Source organism: Dasypus novemcinctus, chromosome 25 (assembly GCF_030445035.2).
Source record: "Dasypus novemcinctus isolate mDasNov1 chromosome 25, mDasNov1.1.hap2, whole genome shotgun sequence".
NCBI classification, from domain to species: domain Eukaryota; kingdom Metazoa; phylum Chordata; class Mammalia; order Cingulata; family Dasypodidae; genus Dasypus; species Dasypus novemcinctus.
The window spans coordinates 23,159,807-23,186,722 of record NC_080697.1 but is presented as its reverse complement, the minus strand read 5'-3'; the positions used below and the strand labels follow the sequence as shown (position 1 = coordinate 23,186,722).

The window sequence follows — 26,916 nt, the reverse complement described above, 5'->3', positions numbered from 1 at the left end:
TTTACATTCCCACCAAAAATGAATGAGTGTTCCTTCTCCACATCCTCTCCAATACTTGTAATTTTCTATTTTTTTTTTTTCTATTTTTTTAAAAATAGTAGTCATTCTAGTAGGTGTGAAATGGTATTTCATTGTGGTTTAGATTTTCATGTGCCTAATGGCTAATGATGTTAAGCATCTTTTCATGTGTTTTTTGGCCATTTGTATATCTCCTTTGGGGAAATGTCCATTCAAGTCTTTTGCCCATTTTCTCCCATATAACAACTTTTATTAGTTTCTTTTTTATTCTCTTGTCCTTCCCTTTCTTTTGCTCATTTTTAAATTGGGTTGTTTGTCTTTTTGTTGTAGGATTTCTTTAAATATTCTGGATACAAAACCCTTATCAGATATATGGTTTCCAAATATTTTCTCCCATTGTATAGGTTATCATTTTACTTTTGTGATAAATTTCTTTGATTCAAAATTATTTTAATTTTGATGAGGTCCCATCTGTTTGTTTATTTTGTTGCTTGCACCTTGGGTGTAATGTCTAAGAAACCATTGCCCAACACAAGTTTCTGAAGATGATCATTTCTTCTAGAAATTTTATAGTTCTGGCTCTTATATTTAAGTTTTTGATCCATTTTGAGTTAATTTTTATATATGGTGTGAGGTAGGGGTCTGCCTTCATTCTTTTATATATGGAGATCCAGTTTCCCAAAACCTTTTTTTGAAAGACTGTTCTTTCTCCATTGAGTAGACTTGGTGCCTTGTCAAAAATCAGTTGGCCATAAATTTGAGGGTTAATTTCTGAACTCTTAATTCAATTCCATTGGTTTATATGTCTTTCCTCTAGTAAACTTTTGAAAATGTTCAATCTCACTAATAATTTTTAAACATGCAAAATTAAATATGAAAATTCTTTGAGTTAAACCCACCATAAATACATATACTTTTATGATAAGTTCATTGGGAGGATACTAGTAAATTAGTATATATTCATATGCTTTGGGTAGAAGTATAAGTTTGCATACCATTCCTGGATTGTAATTGGTTAATATGCCTCCAGGGCATTAAAATGTTCTTACAGTCTGATAGAGTAAATCATCTTAGAAATCATCTTAAGAAAATACCTTGTGTGCACAACACTTTTGTGTACAAGGATTTTTACTGCAGTGTTATTCACATATATATATTTATATACACACACAGGCACATACATACACAAACATGCACATGTCATTTTTCTGAACCATTTGAGGATCCTTTACCTCTCAACATTTTGGTGTTTATTTCTTTAAAAAATAGATATTATCATATATAGTCAGAGTATAATTATGAACTTAATGGATTTATGTTAGATACTTTTCTCTAATCCACCAATTTATCTAATCTATTCCAATTTTTTCCATCGATCTAATAAATCCTTTATAAATTTTCTTTCCCATCTTTAGTGCAGGGCCCAGTCTAAAGTTAAGTATTGCATTTAATTGTCCTGTCCCTTTTACCTTCTTTAATCTGGAACATTACCACTGTTTTTATCTTTTATGACAGTCATTTTAAAAAATACAACCCCCCTCCTTTTTTAAATAAAATGACCCTCATTTTGTGTTTTTCTGATGTTCCCTCAGGATTGGATTGGGGTTTTACATTCTCAGCTGATATTCTGCATTGATGAGGTTGTGTACTTCTCAGGTTATCACATCTGAAGGTGCCCAATGCCCATCTGTCTCTCAGAGGTGATAATTTTGATCACCTGGTCAATGTGTTTTCTGATTTCTCCACTGGATAATTAAAGGGTTTTTTTCCTTTGCCAACTAATAAGTAGCCTGTAGGGAGACACTTTTAAACCTATGCATATATCCCACTCCTCATCAAAATTTCCCCCTGGAGATACATCCATCCATGATTTTTGCTTGATCTAAGCTTTGTAATTACAGTTGCAAAATGGTGATTTTCCAACTCTAGTATTCCTTCACATTTACCTGCAGCACTCAGCATTCTACTTATAAGAAAGTGTCCTCCCTTCTACTTATGTCAGCTGATTCTACCTACCTATCTAAGCTAGCCATCATTATTATGGGCTCATGAATTCCTCTTTTTTCAGTGGCTTCTAATTGCATTAATATACTTAAATTTTTGCTCCAGTTGTCCTAGATTTGACCAATGGGCATCTCTTCAAGATGTTTTCTGTATCCTTATGACATGCCCACTCTCATATGTTTTTGAACATTTCCTTACTTTATGGAATAACAAGATATTCCAGGCTCATTTTCTACCCAACCTGACCCAACCCTAGAAACATCCATTTGTGAAGAGCCCTGGTTCTTTTTAGTAGGGAAAAGCATTAGAGATCAAGAGCTGTGTTGCTACAGGGATGTTCATTGTTATTGTGGTGCCTTTTCTTCCTGGATCTTTCAGCAAACAAATCTATCTATCTATCTATCTATCTATGCATCTATCTTCTCACATACCTATAAATATAATACCCACATATATACATATATGCACACAAACATGAATACACACAAAACATATTTTAGAAAGTATGAATTCATACTGATGTCTCTAATTCCAATTATTTTCATGGAGTTCATTCCTGCCTTCCCCCATTTCATTTTTTTTTTAAGATTTATTTATGTATTTATCTCTCTCCCCCTCCTCCCCCCACCCCGGTTATTTGTTCTCTGTGTCTATTTGCTGTGTCTTCTTTGTCCGCTTCTGTTGTCAGCGGCACGGGAATCTGTGTTTCTTTTCCTTGCGTCATCTTGTTGTGTCAGCTCTCCGTGTGTGCGGCACCATTCCTGGGCAGGCTGCACTTTTTTTCGCGCTGGGCGGCTCTCCTTACGGGGCTGCACTCCTTGCGCGTGGGGCTCCCCTACGCCAGGGACACTCCTGCGTGGCACGGCACTCCTTGCGCGCATCAGCACTGTGCATGGGCCAGCTCCACACGGGTCAAGGAGGCCCGGGGTTTGAACCACGGACCTCCCATGTGGTAGGCGGACGCCCTAACCACTGGGCCAAGTCCGCCGCTGCCATTTCATATTTTTGTCCTTTTCTCTACAGTGAGAACACTGGATCCCAAGCACACCAACATTCATGTGTTTGCCTAAAATAATTTCAGAATTGCTTCATCCAGGCTGCAACAATAAACCTCCTAAAAAAGCTCAGGACTTGTTTGCACTTCCTCCCCTTTCATTCCCCACCCTACCCCAGACTGAAGTTGTTAGTCAAAACTGTGTCATAAATTACTTAGATTTGCTCTTTTCTTCTTTCTTTTTTACCCCTTCAGCATGCTTATTGTATTAATTCCAAATACAATTAGTTTCATTTGTTTCTTTTTTTCAGTTATCAATTTAATTTTTGAATATATATACATACTTCCAAAAGTCAAAACTACAAATAGCGATACTCAAAAAGGTGTCACTCCTTCCTTTATTCCTTCCACCCATTCTGCCCACCTTATCCCTTGAAGTAAACATTTTCATTTTGTTCTAGTTATCCTTCCTGTGTTTCTTTTGGTAATTATAAGCAAATATATATATGTGTGTGTGTGTGTGTGTATATATATATGTTTTCTTATTTTTCCTTCTTTCTTGCAAAAATGATAGCATAATATATATATATTCTCTTGCACTTTTCCCTTTTCACTTAATCACAGCTCCTGGAAATTACTCCACATCAGTTAATAGAGATTTCCTTATATATATTTTTTTACAATTGCGTTAGAACTCCATTGTGTGTATATACCGTCATGGGTACATTGAGCCAGTCTCCTATGCTTGTATATTTAGGTAGTTCCTAAGTGTTTCACTTACAAATAATCCTGCATCAAATAACATTGTCCTATTTGTTTTCATTTTATTGGAGTCATATATTCAGGATAAAGTCCCTGACGTATAATTGCTGGGTCCAGAGGTAAATGCACATGGAAGTTCTCTCCATAGGGTTTGGGCCATTTTGTACTTCAACCAGCTGTTCTCCACAGACTCAACAACAGAATGTGTTGCAGCCTTCTGCATTTTTGCCAATCTGATGGGTGAAAAATGGTTTCACAGTGTAGTTTTAAACTGCTTTTATCTTACAAGTGAAGTCGAGCATCTTTTCGCTTCTTTTAGGACCATTTTTATATTTCTTTCTGTAAATTATCTGTTCATATCTGTTGTACATTTTTCTATGGGGTTTTGGTCCTTTATTTCCTCCATTTTTAAAAGCTTTTCATCAATGTGATATATTCAGTCTTCATCAGTGATACATGATGTGAATATTTTCTTTTCTAGTTTGACATTTTTCCTTTGACTTTGTTTAATGGTGTTTTGTTTTGGTTTTGCTGAGCAAAAATTTTTATTTTTATTTTATCATTATATAGTCAAATGTATCAATCTTTAACACCTCTGGATTTTGAGGCACAGTTTTTAAAACTCTCCTGTATACCCCTCTCTCCAGCAATGTAATTCTCATCATCAGCTTGTATCCCCCACTTTCCCAAACAAAAGCCCAGATTAGCTCAAGTCAGACTATCTCTCAGTTCTCTCACACTCCCTAGGGGATGTGATTCAGTCTGCGATATTTTAGCCATCTTCCTCATCATCATTCATAAAAGGCCAAGTCTCCTAAGGAGGGGGGTGTGAGGTGTATAGGGCACTAGAACCAATTTCTGAGTGATGAAAACATGATATAGGCCTTAGTTAGGGACCACACAATCCAAGAGAATAAGCACAAGACTTGAGACCTACTCCTCCCACAGTGCCTTCAGATACCCTAGTAGGTCTGTGGCTGTGTGAGGCCCAGTTTTGTGCCCATGCCATATCTTCTCTCCTTACCGTTTTACTTTCTATGTCACCCCCACTACTGGGTTGGACCTAGAGTCTTCGTGGGGTCTTTGCTGGGGCCAGAATATCCTTCTCCTTAGAGAGGAATTCTGCTTTGGTCACCACTGTTGGAAAATGAAAGTGAGTTGAGAAAGATCAAGTAAATCAGCTCTTCTTTTCTTCTTCCATATCAAGGAATTTGATCAAGGTACAGATAAAGTAGCTGAACTAATCTGTTTCTTCACCAGCTTGTGGGAGATCATGAAATAACCTCACCTAGAGGTGTTTGGACATCCCAGTTCCTCAGCCACTGATTCTTACCTCCGTCCTCCTTAACCCGAAGGCTAAAACGAGCTGACTTGACCCAAGGACAGGGATGGGCACAGGGTGTGGGGACTGGCAGTTGTGGGGCAGTTGGAGAGGGCGGGTGTGACTGGAGGGTCACTGTTGAGGTCTGACACCACTGGCTCCATCACAGTGAGGTCGGCCAGCGGCGACGGAGATGCGTTGTGTGTTACAGAAGAGGAAATGGCTGGTGAAGACGAGGACGTGCCGTCCTTCCCGTGCACACAGGAGGGTAAGGGCTCTGGGGACTGCCCTCTCATCTCCTCTCCCTGAGGAGAGCTCCTCCCTGCCCCCGTCCCCAGGCTGCTGAGAGACTTGCTGTGTCTATATATGACTTCAAAACATAGCTGACCTTTTCCTACTACTTCCTAGAGAGAAAGTGAGGCAAAGGTGTGTGGCCCTGGGTTGTGCAGTACAGATGGAGCAAAAGGTTGACACAAATGTCCTTTATCTCCAGGGCTCCTCCTGGGGTCTGTCAGTGACCTCTGCCGTGGCCAAACACCAGTCCCCAGGGTCTGTTTTCTAGTTGGCCCAGAACTGTCCCTTCATCATGGCCCATGGTACATACGTGGCCCCTCTTCTCCTCAGGCCCTCTTAGAACCCAGCTTGGCATTTAGTTAATCTGAGAAACAAATGCACTGGAGCCGTTTCTCAGCATAGGGCCTGTCAGTGGGTTTTAGTGTAGCCTAGAACAATAATCCTCAACTTTGGCTGCATATTTTAATCCCCCATACAGCCTTTTAAAAAATACTGACTCTTATGTTCGGCCCTCAGAAATTTTTATTTAATTTGGTCTGGACTGTTAACTGGGCATTAGGATTTTTAAATATTCCCCAGTACTTAAACAATGTGCAACCAAAATTGAGCTAGGCTTAGGACTTTCACAGTCTGGGGCTTACTGCATTTCTGGAGTCTAACCCTGGGCATTGGCCACCCTCCAGAGTAGCCAGAACACCTTTTATGCACATACACACACACACACACACACACACACAAACACATACAGAAAGGGTCCCCCCAACCGGTGGACTGTAGCCATTCATTTGGTTTCCAGGTGCACTGCTGGGTACTGGTGACCTACCATCTTGTTTTGCCTGATACTGAGGGATTTCTATGACACAGGACATTCAGGGCTAAAACCCAATATCTTCTGGGCAAACTAGGATGAGTTGATCACCCAATGGTGAAACAAGGCCAACTGGCCCATTTTGTGGATTATCAGTAGAGCCAGTCTAGAGGGAAGAGGAGTTTCCCCACACTATGGGCTGAATGAGGATACCATATTGGGGGGGGGGGGAGGGCAGGGCAGGTAGAGGTTGGGTTCTTTGAGTACTTGACTGTCTCTTCTATTCCAAAAGCTCTGGGACCCACACAGAAGGAAATAAGATGGGTAGAGAATAAAGATGGGGGTAACTCCACTTCTGAGCCTGGTTTGAGATGTGCTGAGACAGGCCAGAGTATGAACATGGAACTGGTGCTTTAGCTCCAGCCTCCACCTAAGCCACTGCCCTCCTCTGTCCCCCCAACAGGCCGGCCAGGGCCCCGCTGCAGCCGTTGCCAGAGGAACCTGTCTTTGCACACGTCCGTGCGGATTCTTTACCTCTTCCTGGCTCTGCTCCTGGTGGCTGTGGCCGTGCTGGCCTCTCTGGGTGAGTGCAGGTATCTGGCTGGCCCTAGGTTCGCCCAGTCCGGGGGCTACAAGGATCTCTGCAGGGGTCAGGCACTGAGAACCTTCCTATGAAGACAAACCCTGACCTCTGCAGCTCAGGTCCTCACAACCAGTATCTTTCTGGTGGGAGAATATTAATGCCTAATGCAAACAGCGAAGACTGGCTCCTGATTCCTGGTGCATAATTAGTTGTATGGTGTTGAAGGGCACTGCCCTCTCAGGACCCCTGTGTTCTCATTGGTAAATGAAAGGCTAAGACTAGGTCAGGGGTTCTCCAAAATCAGCTGCACGTTAGAATAACCTGGGAGCTTTAAAAAATAGCCATGCTGGGGTCTTGCCCCAGGTTAATGGAATTATAATCTCTGGGAGTGGGGCCTGGGCAGCAGCACTGTTCAGCTCTAGACGATTCTGTTGTATGTCTAAGGCTGGTTGATTCCCCTTCCATGATCTATGTGAGTATTTTTCAAAGCATGATTCACCACTCCCAATCTGATAAATTAGCAAATTTGTTAAAATGCAAATTCCTGTTCCCCACCCTTACCTATTGAATCAGAGTCCTGTGGTAAGACCCAGGCATCTGAAGTTTGATGCTTCTCACACATATGACAAATTGCATAAATATGATAGGGGACCCAAGAGATGGCCTGTTGCCAGATTCATGTAACTTCTATCTTCAGACACAAACAATTTATGGTAAACTGATTACAACAAATTTGGTGGCTTCTTACTGCAATCACGTTCCATTCATAGCTTCAAACTTTGAACGTTCAGACTTCTTTATTAAGGGAAGCCTATAGGCTTGTTTGTTCCAATCTGCTAGTTGTTAGGGTTAATGTTAGGGTGGGCAAGTGAGGCCCAGAGGGTGTCACTTATTCCCAGGTGCTGACCCTATACTTGCAGGATGCTGAGAATAGGTGCTCTGCCCTGGTTAGAGATATTCAGTAACCAGCCCTGGTTAAAGATATTCAGTAACCAGCCTCCTTGGCTTGAAGGCAAGAGCCAGCAAATGAATGATTTGGACACTTTAAATATCTTCCAGTAACCGACAGCATCAATTAATAATCCAACACAAACCCAGCACATACTATATGCCAGGTATTTAGAACACTGAGATTGAGTCAGTTACATTTACTTCCTTCAAAGATTTCACCATCAAAGGGAGTGATTCTCAACCTTGTCTGCCTAAGATCTCTTGGCAACCATTTAAAAATACAAATGAAGGAAGCGGATTTGGCCCAATAGATAGAGCATCCGCCTACCACATGGGAGGTCCAGGGTTCAAACCCAGGGCCTCCTGACCCATGTGGTGAGCTGGCCCCAAACAGTGCTGATGCATGCAAGGAGTGCTGTGCCACACAGGGGTGTCCCCTGCATAGGGGATCCCCACGCTCAAGGAGTGCGCCTCATAAGGAGAGCTGCCCAGTGCAAAAAAAAGTGCAGCCCACCCAGGAGTGGCGCCACACACACGGAGAGCTGACACAACAAGATGACTCAGGGAAAACAAGATACAGATTCCGGGTGCCACTGACAAGAATACAAGTGGACACAGAAGGACACACAGCGAATGGAGAGAGCAGACAATGGGGGGTGGCGGGGGGTGGCGGAAAGGGGAGAGAAATGAATTTTTTAAAAAAACAACAAACACTAATGCTGGAGTCCCACTCCAGATCAATCAAACCATAATCTCTGCAGAAGGACACAGACCTTATATAATTTTTGGAAATTCTTTGGGTGATTCTAAAATGAGCATCCAGGTTTGAGAATCACTGATGTCAAGAACTTTCCTCTATCCCATTCAGTATCACCTCTTTCTGCTAAATCTCTCCACAGGGCTTGGACGTTCATAAAGTGACCAAAATCCTACACTACAGGAGGGGAGGAGCTGTGGTCCCACCTCTCCAAGTCAGTAAACTGGCCAGTAGACAATGTGTAAAGGTTCCTGGCCAACCCTTAGAGGGCCTCAGCTCCCAGCACTCCAGAGACATTAATGAATAAAGCTCCAGTATCCACAGACTTGAGCCAGGAAGGGCTCAGGCCCTGATGTGTCTCAAAGGGGACAGACATTTATCGAGTATCCACAATGTTCCACGCACTGTCCTTGACTCATCTCCAAATAAAAACAAAACCTTCCAGGAAACAGATGTGGCTCAAGAAGGTGGGCACCTGCCTACCACATAGGATTGTGGTCCCAGTGCCTCCTAAAGAAGACAGGCAGACACCACACCCACTGCAATGAGCAGACACCTAAACTAGCAGATGCCACAAGCCAGCAGACACACCAGCCCACAGAGAGCAAATGTGGCTCAGGCCGTTGGACACTCAACTCCCATGTGGGAGGTACAAGCTTTGGTTCCCAGTGCCTTCTGAAGAAGGCAATCAAACAATGAGCAGATTGACAAAAGAACCATTGGGGGAGGGAAGTTAATTAATTAAAATCTTTTTTTAAAAAAAGATGCTACAGATGTGAATTTAAAAACAAAACAAAAACACTCCCTTGAATTAGGAGGTTATCCCCATTCCATGTATGAGGGAAGAGATCTGGGAAGGCAAAATGATTTGCCCCCCAGATCCAGAGTGAATGAGCAGAGGATTCTAAGAATGAAGGGTGGGGAGTATGTGTTAGGGGAATCATGAAGTTCAAGCATCTAGAACAGTGCTGGCACAACCTGGTCTGGATGGTAGGTGCTCAATAATATAGTTGAATGAATAACTAAGGATCTGTGATTATGTACATGAATGAATAGCCCTGGTCAGTGCTTTGTGATCAGGACAGTGGGCAAAGTCAAGAGGGTTGGGCAAAGATCAGTCTTCCCCTCAGTGGACATAGAAAGTCCACTATGTTCATTCAACCAAGTGTTTTGTGTGTGCACACTATAGGCAAAGAATTATGTTAGACACTGGCACTGGGCATATACTGCTTAATAAGACCTAGACCCTACCTTCATGGAGGTAGTCTGGAGCAGAGGTTAACAAACTTTTTCTTAAAAGGCTAGACAGTAATATTGTAGCTTTGCAGGCCACAAGGTCTTTGTCACAACGAAACAAACTCTGCCACTCTAACACAAAAGCAGCCAAAGCCAATATGTAAATGAGTGGGAGTGACTGTGTTCCAGTAAAATAAGCATTGGACTGATATAGGCCTGCAAGACATAATTTGCCAACCTTGGTCTAGAGCAGTAGTCTATGAATGTTTTTGATTGTGTATCCCATCAATAAATAATTTATTAAAATGCATAGAAAAAATTAAATGGATTGATGGATGAGTAGAGGACAAAATAGATGGAAGCCAATAAAATGAGGCAAAATGTTCATTGTAGACTCTAGGTGGTGGGCACAGGGGTATTTGTTGTATGATTCCTTCCATTTTTCTGAGTGAACATTTTTATAATTAGATGTTGGAAAAGAAAACAATTGATAGTCTCTCACCTCCAAAATATACCTGTTTATGTGTCTCTTTACTATATATTTATACATTATAAAACACAATTTTAAAAGAATGAAGAAAGAAGGGTCTAAAATAAGGAAACTATAAATAAATTAATATATAATTACAAGTTGTGAAATGCACAACAAAGAAATGAATGAGGTGAATTTTGTGAAGCAAGTCCTTAGCTGTTGGCTTAGAGGTAAATTTTTACAAAGCTTAAGAAGAGAAATCAAAGCTATTCAATCTCCCGCAACTCTGTTTCCCGATCTATACATGGGGTCTTACTTGGTGGCAGACTCAAATGGAATAATAAATACCATAAACTATGAGTTGCTAATCTAATGTAGCATATAATTATTCCTAGGCTCTCTCAACGTGTCACTGTTACTATGAAGTAAACCTCTTGACAGCTCTGAGATGAACAATGTTAATTAATGCTCAGAAATTCCATATAACTTGGAATTATAGACTATTGGAGCTGATTAGAGCCTTAGAAGTCGTCTGACTCCACTTTCATTTTACAGGTGATTAAACTGAGCTCCAGAAAGGCTAAGTGACTTGTCCAAAGTCACCCAACAAAGTTGAGGCAAATCTGGGACTAGAGTTTGGGTTATCTACCTTTCTTGGCTAATTCCAGAGGCCTTCAGAGGATTTTACAGAACCTCTTGTTGATCTTCAATCCGACCTACGCCCTCCTTTCACTAGCCAAACCCAACCAGACACCAGTTGGAGAAAACCAGGAATCCTGCTGCCTAGATGTGCTCTAACCACTGGCTGACCCTGATCCTTTAATAGGGTGTAAAGCTGCAGGTGGGAGCGTATACCAGTAGAATCTTCTCTGGGAGGGCAATTTGGCATCTCACATCAAAGATGTTAATACCCTTTGACCTGATAATTCTACTTCTAGCAATTTACCCTAGGAGAATAATAATATACATAAAATTGTATGTAATGATTATTGCTAGGATCAAGTGTTACTTATAATTATGTATCAAGCGTAATTTAGAGGTTCAGAAAACAAAGTGCCATAAGTGCTCCTAACAAGAGGAGATTTGTATGTAACTGATAAATCACTTATATACACTATGATGCAGACATTAAAAGTAATTATTTTTAAAACAATTCTCAATGGGAAAAGCTCCATAATTCAATAACAAAAAATAAAGCAAAATGAAAAAAAAAAGATATTCAGAACAACCAATGCCAATTTTGGTTTTGTTTTCTGTAAGAATTTATCCCTCTGTATCTTTGTGTGTGTGTGTATGTGCACATTTTACATACACTAGAATGGTTGTGGGTATAAATAAGATTAGAAGAAATATATGAAGATGTGGATGACATTTGTCTTTGGGTGGTAGGATTAAACTATTTTTATTTTCTTCTTTTATGTTCTGAATTTTCCCTATTCGATTGTGTGATTAGGTCCTATTTCTAAAATCTGCACAGAGGGTAGATTTTTGTTTTGTTTTTAAAAGGAATGTGTGAGAAACTCCAGCTGTAAGAAGCATCCTTCCTTACTACTACTGGGAAGCTTCATGGGAGAAGAGCGAATGGTTTGGGTTCAGAGAGGCTTCTCAGCAAATGACATTGTTTATCTGAGCTAAGATCCCAACCCAATATCTCCTCTATATTTCTTCTACAGTTTTCAGGAAAGTTGACTCTCTCTCAGAAGACATCTCGTTGGCCCAGTCCATTTATGACAAGAAGCTTGTGTCTATGCAGGAAAACCTCCAAGGACTGGGTAAGTTTTCTGTATCCAAATGTGCTAATGGCCCTAACATAAGGCCAGTATAAATCGTGGTCGAATCACGCTTTCCCCCATGCCATGGGGCCCAGAGCTGAATAGCGCTATACCACTGGGCACAACAATGGACAGCCGCAGCTTCCTGCTCCTCTCTCCGATTTGAACACCGTCCATCCCTAGGATATACCCAAGGACTAGGGCAGAGGGTTCTGTACAGGACACAGCTAGCCTCCCACAGACATAGCAGAGTCTACAGGGACAGAAGGAAGCCAAATACAGTCACATTCCCCCAGTATCATCATGTCCCTGAAATTATTTTTAAGGCCTTCTACAGCCTTCTGACAAGTCAGCCCTTCACGGATCACTCTCTTAAACTGTGCCTCAATTCATTATGCTTTTTACCTCCTGCTTTTCAGAGGATGAGACAAAGGGAGCCACATAGAAGGGTTTAGAAGTGGTCTGCCCTGATGGAAAGAGAACGTCCTGGCTCTGCTGAGTAACGTTTGACCTGCCACTTCTCTGTGCCTCCATTCCTCTTCAATGACAGAGAGATAATCCTGCACCTCCTTCTTTCAAGTTTATTGTGAAAGGATCAAATATGATAACTAATATAAAAAATTTGGAAATAATTTTAAAGAAAGTGTAAGGGGGAGGTTCTCAGCAACCTCAGAAATGAAGATATAACTTGAGAATTTGGCAGTGAGATAGGGAAATGTCCTAAATCCTGCATTTCAGATCACTGTAAAAACATTTGGTAAAAATGAGATTTCATAGAGATGGCAAGGCTTTCCTGAGAAAGATTTTATAGCAGGACTTAGGAAAGAAAGAAGGAAAAGAAGGGGGATCAGGGAGCTTCTTGTCAATTCATGACACTTTGAAACATTTAATTTAAAGAAGCAAGCTTTGTCCCATGATCCCTTGGTAACTCAAAATTTTGTCCCTTTCTCCTGAAGACCTGAAATCTCTGAGCAACTGCTCTTTCTGCCGTGAGACTGGGCAGCTGGGGCAAGAGATCAGAAAACTGCAGGAGGAGTTGGAGGGAATTCAGAAGATGCTTCTGGCCCAGGAGATCCAGATGGACCAGACCTCTCAGGCCCATGAACTCCTTTCCACCACCAGCAGTCAAATCACCCAAGAGATGGGCAATTGCTCCTTCTCCATCCGTCGGGTCAACCAGTCTTTGGGACTCTTCCTGGCCCAGGTAAGAGGCTGGCAGGCCACTACAGCCAGCCTGGACCTCTCTCTGAAGGACCTCACCCAAGAGTGCTATGACGTCAAGGCTGCAGTGCAGCAGATCAACTTCACCATGGGGCAGGCTTCAGAGTGGATCCACAAGATCCAGCGGAAAACAGATGAGGAGACCTTGACCCTCCAGAAGATTGTCACTGATTGGCAGAACTACACCCGGCTCTTCAGCAGTCTACGCACCACCTCAGCCAAGACGGGAGAAGTGGTCAAGAGCATCCAGACCACCCTGGGGGCCTCCTCACAGCGCATCAGCCAGAATTCTGAGAGCATGCACGACCTGGTGCTCCAGGTCATGGGGTTGCAGCTGCAGTTGGATAACATCTCGTCCTTCCTGGACGACCATGAGGAGAATATGCACGACCTGCAGTACCACACCCACTATGCCCAGAACCGGACAGTGGAGAGGTTTGAGACTCTGGAAGGACGCATGGCTTCTCACGAGATCGAGATCAGCACCATCTTCACCAACATCAATGCTACCGACAATCATGTGCACAGCATGCTCAAGTACCTGGACGACGTGCGGCTCTCCTGCACGCTGGGCTTCCACACGCATGCCGAGGAGCTCTACTATCTGAACAAGTCAGTCTCTGTCATGCTGGGCACAACAGACCTGCTCAGGGAGCGCTTCAGCCTGCTAAGCGCCCGGCTGGACTTCAACGTCCGCAACCTCTCCATGATCATGGAGGAGATGAAGGCAGTAGACACACAGCACGGGGAGATCCTTCGCAACGTCACCATCCTACGAGGTGAGAGCCAGAGCCAGGCAGGGCTGCCACCAGGCTCCCAATGGGCCTTGGTGATCTTGCTACCTATAGGAGTACACAGTTTTAGGCAAAAATCCCTGTGAGCTATTAATATCCTGGGGCAACTTGCAGCTTTAAGAAAAGTAGTTGGGAGTAGGTGTAACTCAAGTGGTTAAGTGCCTGTTTCCCATGTACAGGGTCCTGGGTTCAATCAATCCCTGGTACTTCCTAAAAAAAAAAAAAAAAAAAAGAATAAATTCAGGGGAGCTGGTGTAGTTGAGTACCAGCTTCCCACATATGAGGTCCTGGGTTCAAGCCCCAGCCCCAGTACCTTAAAAAAAAAAAAAAAGAAAGAAAAGTTGCATACCTCTTTTATAAAGTCTATTATGGCTTCCAACATTGCCTGGCATGCAAATATGGATTTTCATATATTGGATTTTTAAATTGGATTCAAAAAGAGAAATAGACAGACCTTGTCATGTGGAAACTCTGATTCCTCTTGCTTTCTCCCATGCCTCAGACCATTCTGCCCCTCAGATGCTCTCTGCAGCTCTCCTCACCTTCTACATCTTCCCATGCCTTGCCCCGCACCCTGCATCTCAACAAGAGACCTGATAATATCTTTCACACTAAAGTCGAGAATATGGAAAAAGATTGATACATTCCTTCTCCACAAGGCAAGTTGTATTTCAACTGGAAGGACACTGGGGTGGGATTCTAAAACCAGGAGTTATATTTTGTAACTTTTGGAGGTTAGCAAAACACATTTGGGGTAAGGGGACAGGCAAGAATTTATTAACAATTTTCATGCCCCCCACCCAGTAAGTTTTTAGAGAAAATGTTACTCCTCTGGTTGTTGCTCACTTTCCTTCTGTACTAGACCATAGTCAACCACTTTTCTAAAGTTATGAAGATAAGGAAGAGACCCATTTTGTGGGTCCCTGCAACGTGCCAAATACTTTACTCATTAGTGTATACATTCACTCAGCAGAAATGTGCTGAAGACTATGTGTTAGGCCACTATGCTGGTGAAAGGGAGTGAAGGGAGATGAGAGTCTGGTCCTTGCATTCATGGACTTTAGATTTGGTGAAGGGCAAGGGATGAGCCAATCTTAATATTGTGATAGGGTAACCCATAAGAGTTGCCCCAGCTCATTCATATAAGGTGATCAGGTGACATCTGAACTGAAACCTAAAAGATGGGGAGGAAAAGGAAATGTGGCTCAAGCAATTGGGCTCCTGTCTACCATTATGGGAGGTCCAGAGTTCGATTCCCAGGGCCTCCTGGTGAAGACAAGCTGGGCTGCGTGGCAAGCTGGCCCACACGGAGCGCTAGCCCATGCAGAGTGCTGTGCCACGCAGGAGTGCCGGCTAACGCAGAGAGCTGATGCAGCAAGATGATGCAACAAAAAGAGACGCAGAGGAGAGACAATAAGAGACTTAGCAAAACAGGGAGCTGAGGTGGCACAAGAGAATGATCGCCTCTCTCCCACTCCGGAAGGTCCTAGGATCGGTTCCCAGAGCCACCTGATGAGAATACAAGCAGACACAGAAGAACACACAGCGAATAGACACAGAGAGCAGACAATGGTGGGAGGGGGAAGAAATAAGTGAATAAATAAATGTTTAAAAAAAAAAAGATGGGGTAGACTAAGGTACAGGAGAGTGGGGAAGGGATGGGTGAACAGAGCAGTTTCAGATGGATATGCAAAGGCCCAGAGGAGAGAGTATGTGGCACACAAATTATCTCTAATTCTCACTGCCCCCTCCCCTGAAACCCTGGACCCAAAAAGCCTCAGATAAGAACCCAGTACCACATGAGGTCTAGCCATGCTCACACAACTAGCTGGTGGACACAGCTTTCAAATTTAAGGCAGTTCAGATCCAAAGTTCCAAGTTACCTTGAGGGGCCTTTTATCTCCTAAGTCACATAAATCCTAAACCCTCTAAAAAGCACCTTACCAAATTAGCTATGTTCCTAAGTAACTGTATAGCTGTCTAGTCTAGTTATGGCGTCTACTACTGTCTACTCCTTCCCCTTCCCCTCCCAAATGCCCCAACAAGGGATTAACCTCTTCCTTCCTTAGGACAACTCTACCCCCAATTTACCCTTAGATTCTGTGTTAAAGTGGGTTCTCTGACCTACTTTTTTAACTTAGTAACTTGAAATGTACTATGGCTTCTGGGTATGAGTATTTCATTCTAGTTACCTTTTCATTCTAATCCTCAGCTGTGTATTTACTCAGTTTTTCCAGCAGTTCTTCTCCTGGAAAATGGTCCAAAAGACTATTGGTCTGGATTCCTTTACACTAGGAATTTGGATGGCTACACCCAAGTTCCATGACTCTTCCCCAAGAAGTGTGTGTCTTTGTGGGAAGAATGTTAAACCTGAAAGCTTAGCAAATCTTGGCTCTAGGGAATAGAATTTAAGTAGCAACTGAGATCTGGCAGTTCCAGACCTAGAATTCGCTCTTGAGGGGTGGGGGTTGATCATCTGGGCCCGATCATCCAGGAAAGGCCAGAGGAGCCACTTACTGGCAGGACAGGAGATCCATGGTCACAGACAGCTGTTCTCTATACAGCACTCAGGCTTGGAACAACCTCTCTGATTCTCTCATTTTCTTTTTCCATTTAGTCCCAAACTTTTTTTTTGACTTTGTTTTATTGTTGGACATATCTATTGCCACTAGGTCTAATTTTTTCTTTAATGAAAATTAGTTAGGGGGAGGATCCAGTCCCCTTTGCCTGTTGTTATATTTTTGCAACTAAACCAGGTACTGAGTGTTTTTGGTAGTAACGGAAACCTTCCCATATTATTTCACCTAAAATTTGTACCTGTATGACCTCTAGTGCACAAAGTTCCAGTGAAAGGATAACTAGATATTTCTTACGGTTCATCCTCTAGCAGTTTTGTGTTTTTGTTGCCTCCAACCTAAGAACAAATGAAATATAAAGCTTCCCTGGTGACAAAGCCCAATCACACTGTTTTGCTTCAGCCTCACAGTAACCTTTGTATTTTAGGCGAGGCAGGTATTGTTGTCTGGAGGTTGAAGAATGAGCTCAGTCGGGATTTAAAGTCCTGAAGCTTTGCCATTGTTCTGATGATTCTGACATGCACATGTCCAGTGCTCAGCCAGAGGAGACCCTGCCAGAATGAGCATGCAGATACCAAAACACTATCACTCAGGTCCTCCTTAGGTGGAGGGCGAGGCATGAAGAGTGGGGAAGAGAGAGATGGTACCAAGAGTGGTGGCAGGGACACCATTTTAGAACCTCCTCCTAAGTATAACCCAACAGTAGTCATGGGGATTTATATTTGCTCCTGTCCTAGTAATGGCAGAGTCCTCTTCAAAGGGCCTCATCTTTGATGGAGGGCACTGGTGGGACTTCTGTTTGAGCCACATCTGACTTTTGGCTCAATCTCTGGCATATTTATCTATTGGCCGACGTGCCTTATGGACATTAAAGTCACCATGTGTAAAATGTCCCACATTTGAAAGAAAATTTCAGGAGCAAAATGTATTTCACTTCATCTTACAGGGACTGGTCACTCATTCATCCATCCCCAGGCAGGTGCTGACAGGCTCTGATGCTGGACCTCCTTACACTAAAGGGGAGGGACAGGACTGGCTGGAGTCGATGTGGAAAGTGCCAAGTGCTGTCTGAAGGGCTGCGGCTTTTGAACTGCACGGGAAGGGGCCTGGCTTCTAGGCTGCTGTGAATCTTCAGATAGAATTACTTAATCTCTCAGAGCCTCTGGCTTTCTTTTTTTTTTTTCATTTATAAATGAAGGGGTAACATCAGCTGATTTCTGAGACCTCTTCCAGCTCATTGATTAATTCTCAGCCTCCATTTGCTCAACAGAAGGCTGGTGGCCCTTACCTAGTGTTTGTGCTTCTCATTTAACATTTATCTTTTTCTACTCTGTAGGATAATTGTTTGTGTCGATGCTAAACGGTATCCAGGCTAGGACAATCGCTTGGGAATTGAGGATAGAAAATCATCATCACTTATTAGCTGCGTAACCTTGGACGAGGCTCTTGGCTACTTGTAACTTAATTTCCTCATCCACAAATAGAACTATTAATCCCTGCCTTGCCTATTCCATGGGCAGTGATAAACTCAACAGTAACAATGGATGTGAACAAGCTTTTGTGAAATCTAAAAGCATGTTCCCATGTAAGGGATTATTATGAATCTAAATTGCTTGATAGGCAAGTCCTAGTCTTAGTCATCTAGTACCCAATAGAGTGCCTGGCCTTTGGAAGGCACTCATGAAATGTTTGTTTAGTGATTGGATGAATGGAAGCATGAACCAAGTAGAGAAGCTGAGGATGGGCAAGAAGGGTGAGAAAGAGAGGGGTGAAGTGTACAAACATGTTCCATACACACCACCCTGCATCTTTCTCCCACATCCGCACCATTCGGCAGTTTACATGTTAAAAAGGAAAAAGCAGAAAATGTCACACCGTTATACCCTTTTTTCTAGGGTATAGCCCTCAAAGGGTGTTTAGCCGAACCCTACCATTTTGTTTGGCCTCGAACTACAGTTCTCCCCTGCACCACAAGACTGCCAGATGCTCTGCTCAGCTTCTCCACCCTGTTCCTTACAGCAAATGCAGGCCCAGTTCCCCCTTCTCCTGGAGTTCAACCTCTCAAGTCCTGGATGCCTGGGGGTCCTGAACCCCAGCTTTATCGCCCTAGCCCTGTGAAGCTACCAAAAGCCCTACACAGCCCAAGAGCTACAGCTTTTTATTGGCTTTGTTTAGGTTTCCTGGGCTGCTCAAGTAAATACCATGAAATGGGTCCACTTAGACAATGGGAATTTATTAGCTTACAGTTTTGAGGCTAAAAGAAAGTCCAAATCAAGGCATCATCAACAAGGCAAGGCTTTCTTCCTGAAGACTGGCTTTCTGAGGCTGTCTGCCTGAGCTGGCCACACCTTAATCTCATCAATAATTCCTGCCTACAATGGGTTCACACCCACAGGAAAGGATTAAGTTTAAGAACGTGTTTTTCTGGGGTACATACAGTTCCAAAACACTGCAGGCTTCTAAGACTGTCTGCCAAAACCAATTACTAACCAATAAGTACTTTGAGAGGAAAAGCAATACAGAATGTCAGCCTTCCTTCAATGAGTCTCCCTACTCTCTGGAATCTTGGCCCTTGGTATCTCTCCAGTGCCTTCTGAAAGATGTTTGGTATTTTATCTAACAACTCTAGTTGTTCTTGGTGGGAGGTTTAGTCTGCTATGGTCCAGCCCATCATAGGCAGAAGTGGAAGTCCATTGGCATTTATTCAGTGCTCCTTGGGTGGCAACAGCCAGAATTGAGAGTCCTGGGTCCAGGCCAATATTCTCCTTAAACAGAGTGGAGCGTGTTCCAAAGAGGGACAGAAACTTATTGAGCCACCCAATTTGTTAATACCAGAGCTGGGATTCAAACCTGGCTCTCCTGATTTCCAGGCCAAGTTTCACAAGAGGCACCACTTCAGTTTCAATTTCCCTTCTACCCTTGCCAGCAGGCCAGCTGCCTCTGGCTTCGTGATCCATTGTGTGCCCCTCCTGCCAATGGGCAGGGAGGGTTGACACCCTGCAACCCCTGTCCCCAGCCCCGGAGTACTCAGACATGCAGCTGTTGTGGCTGGGCCTCATGGGCCTGCGTTGCTTAATTACAGCCCATGGTTTCCTGAGCAGTTCTGGCCTCCCCAGGACTCCAGAGTGCCCTGTTCCTCCCTCCCAGCTCTGCATTCAGCACTGCTGCTAGCGTTTCCTCCTTTGGCTGAAATCTTAAATGTCTCCCACTACTCAGAGCAGCAGTTGCACCTCCCCTCCTTTGCCCTTTCCCCCTGCCGCGATCAACCTCTTATCCTTATCTCTGTCAGGGCACCCTGTTCTGGAGAGTGCCATGGTCAGCCTCCATCTACGTTCCTTCCCTCTTCACTATCAGTGAGCTGCCATTGTTGGCTTCCTCCCCCACCAGACCAGGCCCCCCAGTTCTCAGTTCTCTCAGCTCATGATTCATGGCTGGCCCAGGGACAGGGAGGTTCTACTCACCTGAGAAAGGCATTGTATTAGTCAGCCAAAGGGGTGCTAATGCAAAATACCTGAAGTCTGTTGGCTTTTATAAAGGGTATTTATTTGGGATAGGAGTTTACAGATACCAAGCCATAAAGCATAAGTTACTTCCTTTACCAAAGTCTATTTCCACATGTTGGAGCAAGATGGCTGCCTATGCCTGCCATGGTTCAGGCTTCCTGGGTTCCTCTCTTCCTAGGTCTTGCTTCTCTCTGGGCTCAGCTCCTCTGTTTTCTCCACGAGATCAGCTGTAGTCTCTGAGGCTCTCTAGGCTTTGCCTCTCTCCACAAGGTCAGCTGTAGACTATCAGGTGAACAGCTCTGTCTCTCTCCCTAGGATTTCTGCCGTGTCTAAGGAGCCATATCTTTTCCTCTGTGTTATCCTGGCTAAGGTCCTCTCTTCCCAGGTTTTCCTTCTCTTCCCTCTGTGTGCTTACTTCCTAGCGCTCCAGTTCAAGACTCCAGTATCAAACTCCAACATCAAAATCTCCAACTCTGTCCTTTGCCATGTCTTTTATCTGCCATGTCCCCACCAAGGGGTGGGGACTCAAAACACGACTGATGTGGCCCAACCAAAACCCTAATCATAATTTAATCATGCCCAGGTACAGACCAGTTTACAAACATAATCCAATATCTATTTTTGGAATTCATAACCATATCAAACTGCTACAGGTACCCTCCAGGTGATGCCTGCCCTGTTCTGCAGAGACCCCTCAGTACCCCTCAGGGAAAGGTTCTGAGGCCTCTCCCTCCTCCAGGCAGTACCCAGGGTGGGGGGGATGAGAGGCTGGGGTGAGGTTGGGGTGCCCCTGTGGTCAGGTGTAAGGAGGAGCAGGGCAGCGGGGTATAGTGGAAGGAGGATGCTGTTCGGAGTCACTCAGGCATGGGTCTGAATTCCAACTCCACCTCTTACTGTTTGGGGTTCTTGGACTAGTCACCAACTTTCTGCACCAGAGGCTCCCATCTGGCAAATGGGGCAACAGCCTCAAGGCATAGAACCTGGGACGTAGCAGGCACAGAAATGTTAACTCGTCCCATCCCCTGTGGAAGACAAGGGACGGCAGGACATGGAGCAGGAGGAAGCAGGAGCTGAAGACTGCAGGGCCCTCGTGCATACTCAGCCACAACATGGCCTCCTTCCACTGGCCTGTGACGTGGGCGATGGCTGGGATGAGTGTGGAGAGGGAGGCCACCCTTTTCCTCAAAGCCCTCCCTCCACTCATGCTCAGGAAGAAGCCCCTGGGAAAGAGGAAGCAGATGTGACGGAGCACAAACTTCCACCAGAAGCATTTGGGGCTTGTCCTTTGCCATCCTGGGGAAAATGCGACAGAGCTTTCATGTTCTCTTTGGAAAGAGAAGTCAGCAGTGTGGAGGAGGGAGAGCAGATGTAGCTCAGTGACTGAGCACCTGCTTCCCACATACGAGGTTCCAGGTTCAATCCTCCGTACCTCCTAAAAATTAAAGTATGGAGGAGGGAAAAGAGCGCGTATATACTGCTGCATGTTCTCCTTCACCACTGGCATAAAAACCCTTAGAAATCCTCAGAGTGGTTGCAGTGCTCCTTAGCAGGCCAGGGAAGGGAAGGCACCTGCCAAAGGGAGTGGCACAGAGGAAGAAAGGGCCCTTCAGCTGGACCTGGAGGTAGAAGAGGGCAGGGCGTCCTTGTGGAGATGAGGTGTCTCTTGGGCCTTTCTTGAGTGGAGGCTGGAAATGAGGATCGTTGAGTCATCCACCTGGTGGTCAGTGGTTGAAGGTAGGAGTGGTTGAGCTTGGCTCTGCTACCATCTGGTGCCCAGTTGGGTGCTCCCTGCAGCACCCACATGCAGCCCCTTGGGACCTTTCCAACCTCTGCTTTTCCAAACAACAGAATTGAGGCAAAGACAGGCACTGTGGCTTTGCCAGTTCCCAGCAAGTCGTGCCAGGCTGGGGAGGTGGCCCCTGCACAGGTGTCTGCAGGTGCCTGTGTGATTCTGGCTTCCATGTGCCCCTGGGAGGCTGGATAAAAGACCAGGGCCTGCTCAGAGGCCTAGCTGCTGCCAGCCTGGCCAGCTCTACCTCCCACACCCAGCCACCCCAATGACAGAATTCCAGCCTCCTCTGCTGGCATACCATGCGAGCCAATGCATGGTCACATCCCTGAGGGTGGTAGGTGGGAATGGGAAAGGGGTGGCAGGGATCTGGCCTGAAGGTTTTTATTGGCTCTGGAGAGGCCGAATCTGCCTGGGCTCTGGTTTCCAGTTTAGGTCATAATAGAGGTCAGTATTCACGGATGCTCTGTTCCATTTAGAAACACTCCAGGAAGATGATGCAGAGAGAGATGGCAGGCCCCAGACAGGGCAGAATGGTCGAATGGGACCCGGTCTCCAGCAGCAGTGTGTGCATCAGATGGGGACATGGGGAATGGACCCTGATGCCCTGAGCTTGGTTATGGCAGTTCAGAGGGCCCCTGCTCACACAGTAAAAAGGATGCCCTCTCTCCACTTAGGAAGCCATGGGGTGATCACTGCCCCTCTCGGGGCCTTGGTAGCCTCCTCTGTAAAATGCAAGAATTGGACGATGTCCCATGTAACTCAAAAACTCAAAGATTCTATTGCACAGGAGGTGATGTAAGAGCATTCTCAGAGGCTGGGCGTGGGCCCTTGGCTTCAGCTCCCAGGCCAGCCCTGTGGCTCACAGCTCCACAGCTGTTGCTGTGCCCACTTAGCCCAGTCTGCATCTGCTTCTCATGCCTCACTTCCTTGACTTTCTCCTCCATGTCACCTGGCTCCATCCTCCCAGATGCCTAAGACACTATGGGCAAAGCCTGGGGGTGAGGCTAGGGGTGGGGTGGGAGGTGGGGCAGGGTGCAGAGTGCAGCCTTCAAAGGCCACTAGGAGATGCAGAAGCCAGGCTGGCCTTCGGAGTAGCAAAGTCACTCCTGGGCACCCTTGGCCTTTCCCCAGCGGCCCGGCTTGCTCAGTCCCCAGCACAAGTGCATGTGTGTGGCTGCGGATCAGCCCTGAAGTCAGAGTAACGGGCCCTGTTTGTGGACTGCAGGCCTCAGGCCTCTGCGTTCTCCCACGGAAGCCTCTCCGTGCAGGGGTAGGTGAGCATGATTTCCCTACCTCTCAGATGGTGGAGCAGTCACGTCGTCAGCCTAAACTCCCAAAGCCGAGAGATGGCCCACCTGGGGTTTGCGCCTACCTAACGCCAGGGCCCTCGCAGGGCCCGCTGTACCACCCCCTGCCTACCACGGGAAGGCCTCGTGAGAGCAGCGCTCCTAAAGCAGCCCCTCGTGGAGTGACCGCTCACCTTTCTTTTCCCATCCAGGTGTCCCCGGCCCTCCAGGACCAAGAGGACTCAAGGGAGACGTGGGCATGAAAGGGCCAGTTGGCAGCCGAGGCCCAAAAGGAGATCCAGGCAGCTTGGGGCCCCCAGGCCCCCAGGGCCCTCAGGGGCAGCCTGGGGACACCGGACCTGTGGGGGAAAGGGGACCGGTTGGCCTGAAAGGTTTCCCAGGCTTCAAAGGCTCCAAAGGCAGCATCGGCACTGGAGGCCCAAAAGGACAGGCAGGTCCCAAAGGGGATGTGGGGCCCCCTGGGCCAGAGGGGCCTCCAGGGTCTGCAGGGCCCCCGGGACCACAGGGAAAACCGGGCATTGCAGGAAAGACAGGATCACCAGGCCAGCTGGGGCCCATGGGCCCTAAGGGGGAGCCAGGGATCCAGGGTCCCCCTGGCCTGCCTGGGCCCCCAGGCCCCCCAGGGAGCCGTATCATCTACTGAGGAGGGCCGCAGTCCAGGCGGCTACCACACGGAATGCCAGGAAGGGGGTCAGAGCAGCACCGAGGCCCCAGAGAGTCTCACCTAGAGACAATTGGGGTTCTTCGATCCTGGTAGGGGTTCCCTCAGGGCTGACCCTACAGCGTCTGTCTCCCCAGTAGGGACTGTACCATAGGAAAGGAGCCGCCTGCCCACCCACGCACTCACGCACATTGCCCTCCTGGCCCGGGGGCTGACTGGGCCTCCCTAGCTGGGCAGAGGAGAGGGTAGGAGAACAACCCCCTCTCCTGGGCCTGGGCCTGGCAGGGAGGTGGCACCTTGGGAAGGAGGTGTTGGAATCTCTCTCTGAATCAGTGGCAACTCCAGTCTTGCCAGCACTGGGCTCACGGAGTTTGAAAAGGCCTAGGAAAGCCTTGCCAGGGGCTGGTGGTCAAAACTAGGGACAAGGTAGGTTTGGCAACTGCAAGACCCTGTCCATAATTGTGGGAACAGAGTGTTCGGGGAGCTGCCCCTGCTCACAGAGGATGTGGAACTCCTCCTGAGCAGTCATCCTCAGGCCCTGCACAGGGCTCCCGACAAAGGCAAAATTGTTTCATGTCTCCAGAAAAGTCCTCACTTCTTCCTTGCCTTAGCCTCTCAGGAGCAGCCTGAAAGGAGTCCAAGTGGAAAGCAAGAGCTTCCTCAGCCCAGTAGAATGTCCAGAGCCTGGAACATTCTGCCCAAGTGGTACTCAGTACCCAGGCAAGACCCCAGAAGCTGGAGGGAGGGAGGCAGAGGTGAGCACAAAGTGTTGTGCTCCCTGGGGCTCTCTGCACTGCTACCTCCCTTGCCCCACATGAGGCTGCCCCCTGATCCTGGGTGAGCTTCTCTGGGGTGGCTGGGGGAAGACCAGGCTGAAGGAGGGTGGCCCCTTATAGCAGTGTGGCTATTCCCACCCACCCCCTGGGCACTCCTGCCCACCACTGCACACTGACTACCCCCCACCATAGCCCAGAACAGCCCAAGCCCTCTCTGCACCAGCAGCAAGGCTGAACTAGGAGTGGGAATCTGTCACTGTCCAAGGGCCTGCATGTCCTGACAGTCCACAAGAAGCTCACTTTGACATCACTCCCTACCCCCTCCAACTTTCTGCACACACTGAGCACTGGGAGGTTCCCCACAGCAGGGTGAAGGCCTGGAAAGTCTGGTACACGTAGGCTAAACTCCCTGTGAAGCTGCTCTGCCACTTTGGTAACAAATTCAGACCAAGGTGGGGTATAGAGCTGTCTCCTCCCAAACACTGACTACTCAGAGACAATCCCTTTTCTCTGATTCAGAAAGCCTTTATTCCACCTCCTTTGTGGTAATAGATGTGCAACTGGTTTGCATTATCCAACACCGCCCTCCCCCAAGCCATGTAATTCTTCTATCTACATAAGATATCATACAGCATAGTATTACTAACTCAATAAAGCTGTTCTATGAGGAGGTGTCTTCTGGTCCTTTTTGCCCAGTATTGGGGCAAAGTGCCTTCAGGGGCTCCTGGTTTTGTTGGTCTTTGAAAGGGAACTAGTGAAAGAGGAGTTCCCTAGACATTCAGTACTATTGTGGAATCTGAGTCTAAATCATTGGCCCTTCACTCCAGAATCACTGAATGCTGCTAGGTGCTCAGAGTGGTCATGTGGAGACCTGGAACCAACAGTGGCCAGAGGGAATTACATGTAGAGAACAGAAGCCAAGTGGCACACAAAGCTTTATTATTGCATCATGGTCCTATAGTTTTTTGGTTAAAATGAGATTGAAGACTCATAGCCATATAAATTCACTTGTCCTTTGCATTTCCCCCTTTTATCCAAGGTCAAAAGACAGTTTTTAACACCTGATATTACATTTCAGCTGAGATATTCTGCTGGTCTGAGTTGACTCTTTAATAGGTCTTTTTCTATTTACATTGTCAGCTGGTGCTTGGTAGTAATCCCTTAGTGCCAGGGAGGCTCTAAGGGAGCCGGGAGTCATGTCCCATGCTGGGGGGAAGTAATGCATTTACATGCTGAGTTTGGTTTAGAGAGTGGCCACATTTGAGCAACATGGTAGCTCTCAGGAGGTAACTCTTAGGCACCCTGCAGCTCTAGGCCTAGTTCATATTTCAGGCACAAAGGCTCATAATCGTAGCCATCCATATCAAGGGCTCATTGTTGGACCATTCGTCTTTATTGGTCTTTGCCATTGCACTTGGAGGATTGTTGCTGTTCCATTGGGGAATGTGATAGAGCTCCCCTGGCTAGGAACTCAGCACTCCTTCAGTTGTCGTTTTCAACTGAAACCACTATGAAAATATCCAAACATTTTTATGTACCCTGTATACATGCCCTGGAGAACTCCCACCCAACCATGTGTCCCCTGTCAATATCACCCCACACCAGTGTTCCTCCCCTGCCATAGTTGAACCTCTCTGTAGTCCAAAACTTCTTTAAGAAGGAAGCCTAATATATTGTCAGGTTCTATTAATAGTAAAATGGAATATAGTGATGGGTTTAAAGGTTAGATATAGAATACATACTAATTTAGAAAATAGGACAAGCCTGGACACCTGAGTGATGCCTCCTGCTTTTCCCTTTAAGACAACATGATAGAAAAAGGAAAAGACACCAGACCACACTTGCCCCAAAGAGCGTAGGCCTAGCTTGCCTGGGTCTGCAGGAAACAAGAGGACAGCTGGGTCTGCTGTGACTCAGTCAGGGGCTGCTGCAGGAAGCAAGAGTACAAGAGTTCTGCCCTTGAACTGACTTTTAAGGCACAGTAACCTCATTTGGGCTAGTGGAAGTTCTGGGCCCCATTTTTTATTGTTGTTGCTTTGCTTTGTAGTTTGTTTTGAGGGGGAGGTAGTTAGTAAAGGAACTTTGTTTGCAGAGTGGTGGAAGAGAGCGGATGGGGCAGAATGGAGCCCAGACAACTGACTCAACTGTCCATGGTGGCATGGGGTCCCTTCACCCCACCAAGCATCCATGACGTGTTGAGGACTGAGTTAGGTGCTGTGCAGGTTACAGGGATGAAAGAGGCCTAAAACCTGTCCTGAGGAGAATCCCCTTTGATAGGCGAGGCATAGCGCTCCATCTGGGGAAGTGGGTGAAG

General features: G+C 46.0%; 1 protein-coding gene across 2 annotated transcripts in view; it reads left to right on the top strand.

Moving 5' to 3' along the window:
* The window catches only part of SCARA3 (scavenger receptor class A member 3), a 41,076-nt gene extending 15,806 nt beyond the window's left edge, over nucleotides 1–25,270 (top strand). The window contains exons 2-6 of one of the 2 annotated variants that reach the window (XM_004454160.5): nucleotides 5,269–5,367; nucleotides 6,665–6,784; nucleotides 11,874–11,972; nucleotides 12,929–13,972; nucleotides 23,357–25,270. In XM_004454160.5, the coding sequence (XP_004454217.1) occupies nucleotides 5,269–5,367; nucleotides 6,665–6,784; nucleotides 11,874–11,972; nucleotides 12,929–13,972; nucleotides 23,357–23,808 (1,814 nt within the window). In that variant the 3' untranslated portion in view covers nucleotides 23,809–25,270. The remainder of the gene's footprint in view (nucleotides 1–5,268; nucleotides 5,368–6,664; nucleotides 6,785–11,873; nucleotides 11,973–12,928; nucleotides 13,973–23,356) is intronic. The other variant, XM_004454161.5, reaches the window with a different exon arrangement.
* The last annotated feature ends 1,646 nt before the right edge of the window (nucleotides 25,271–26,916 follow it).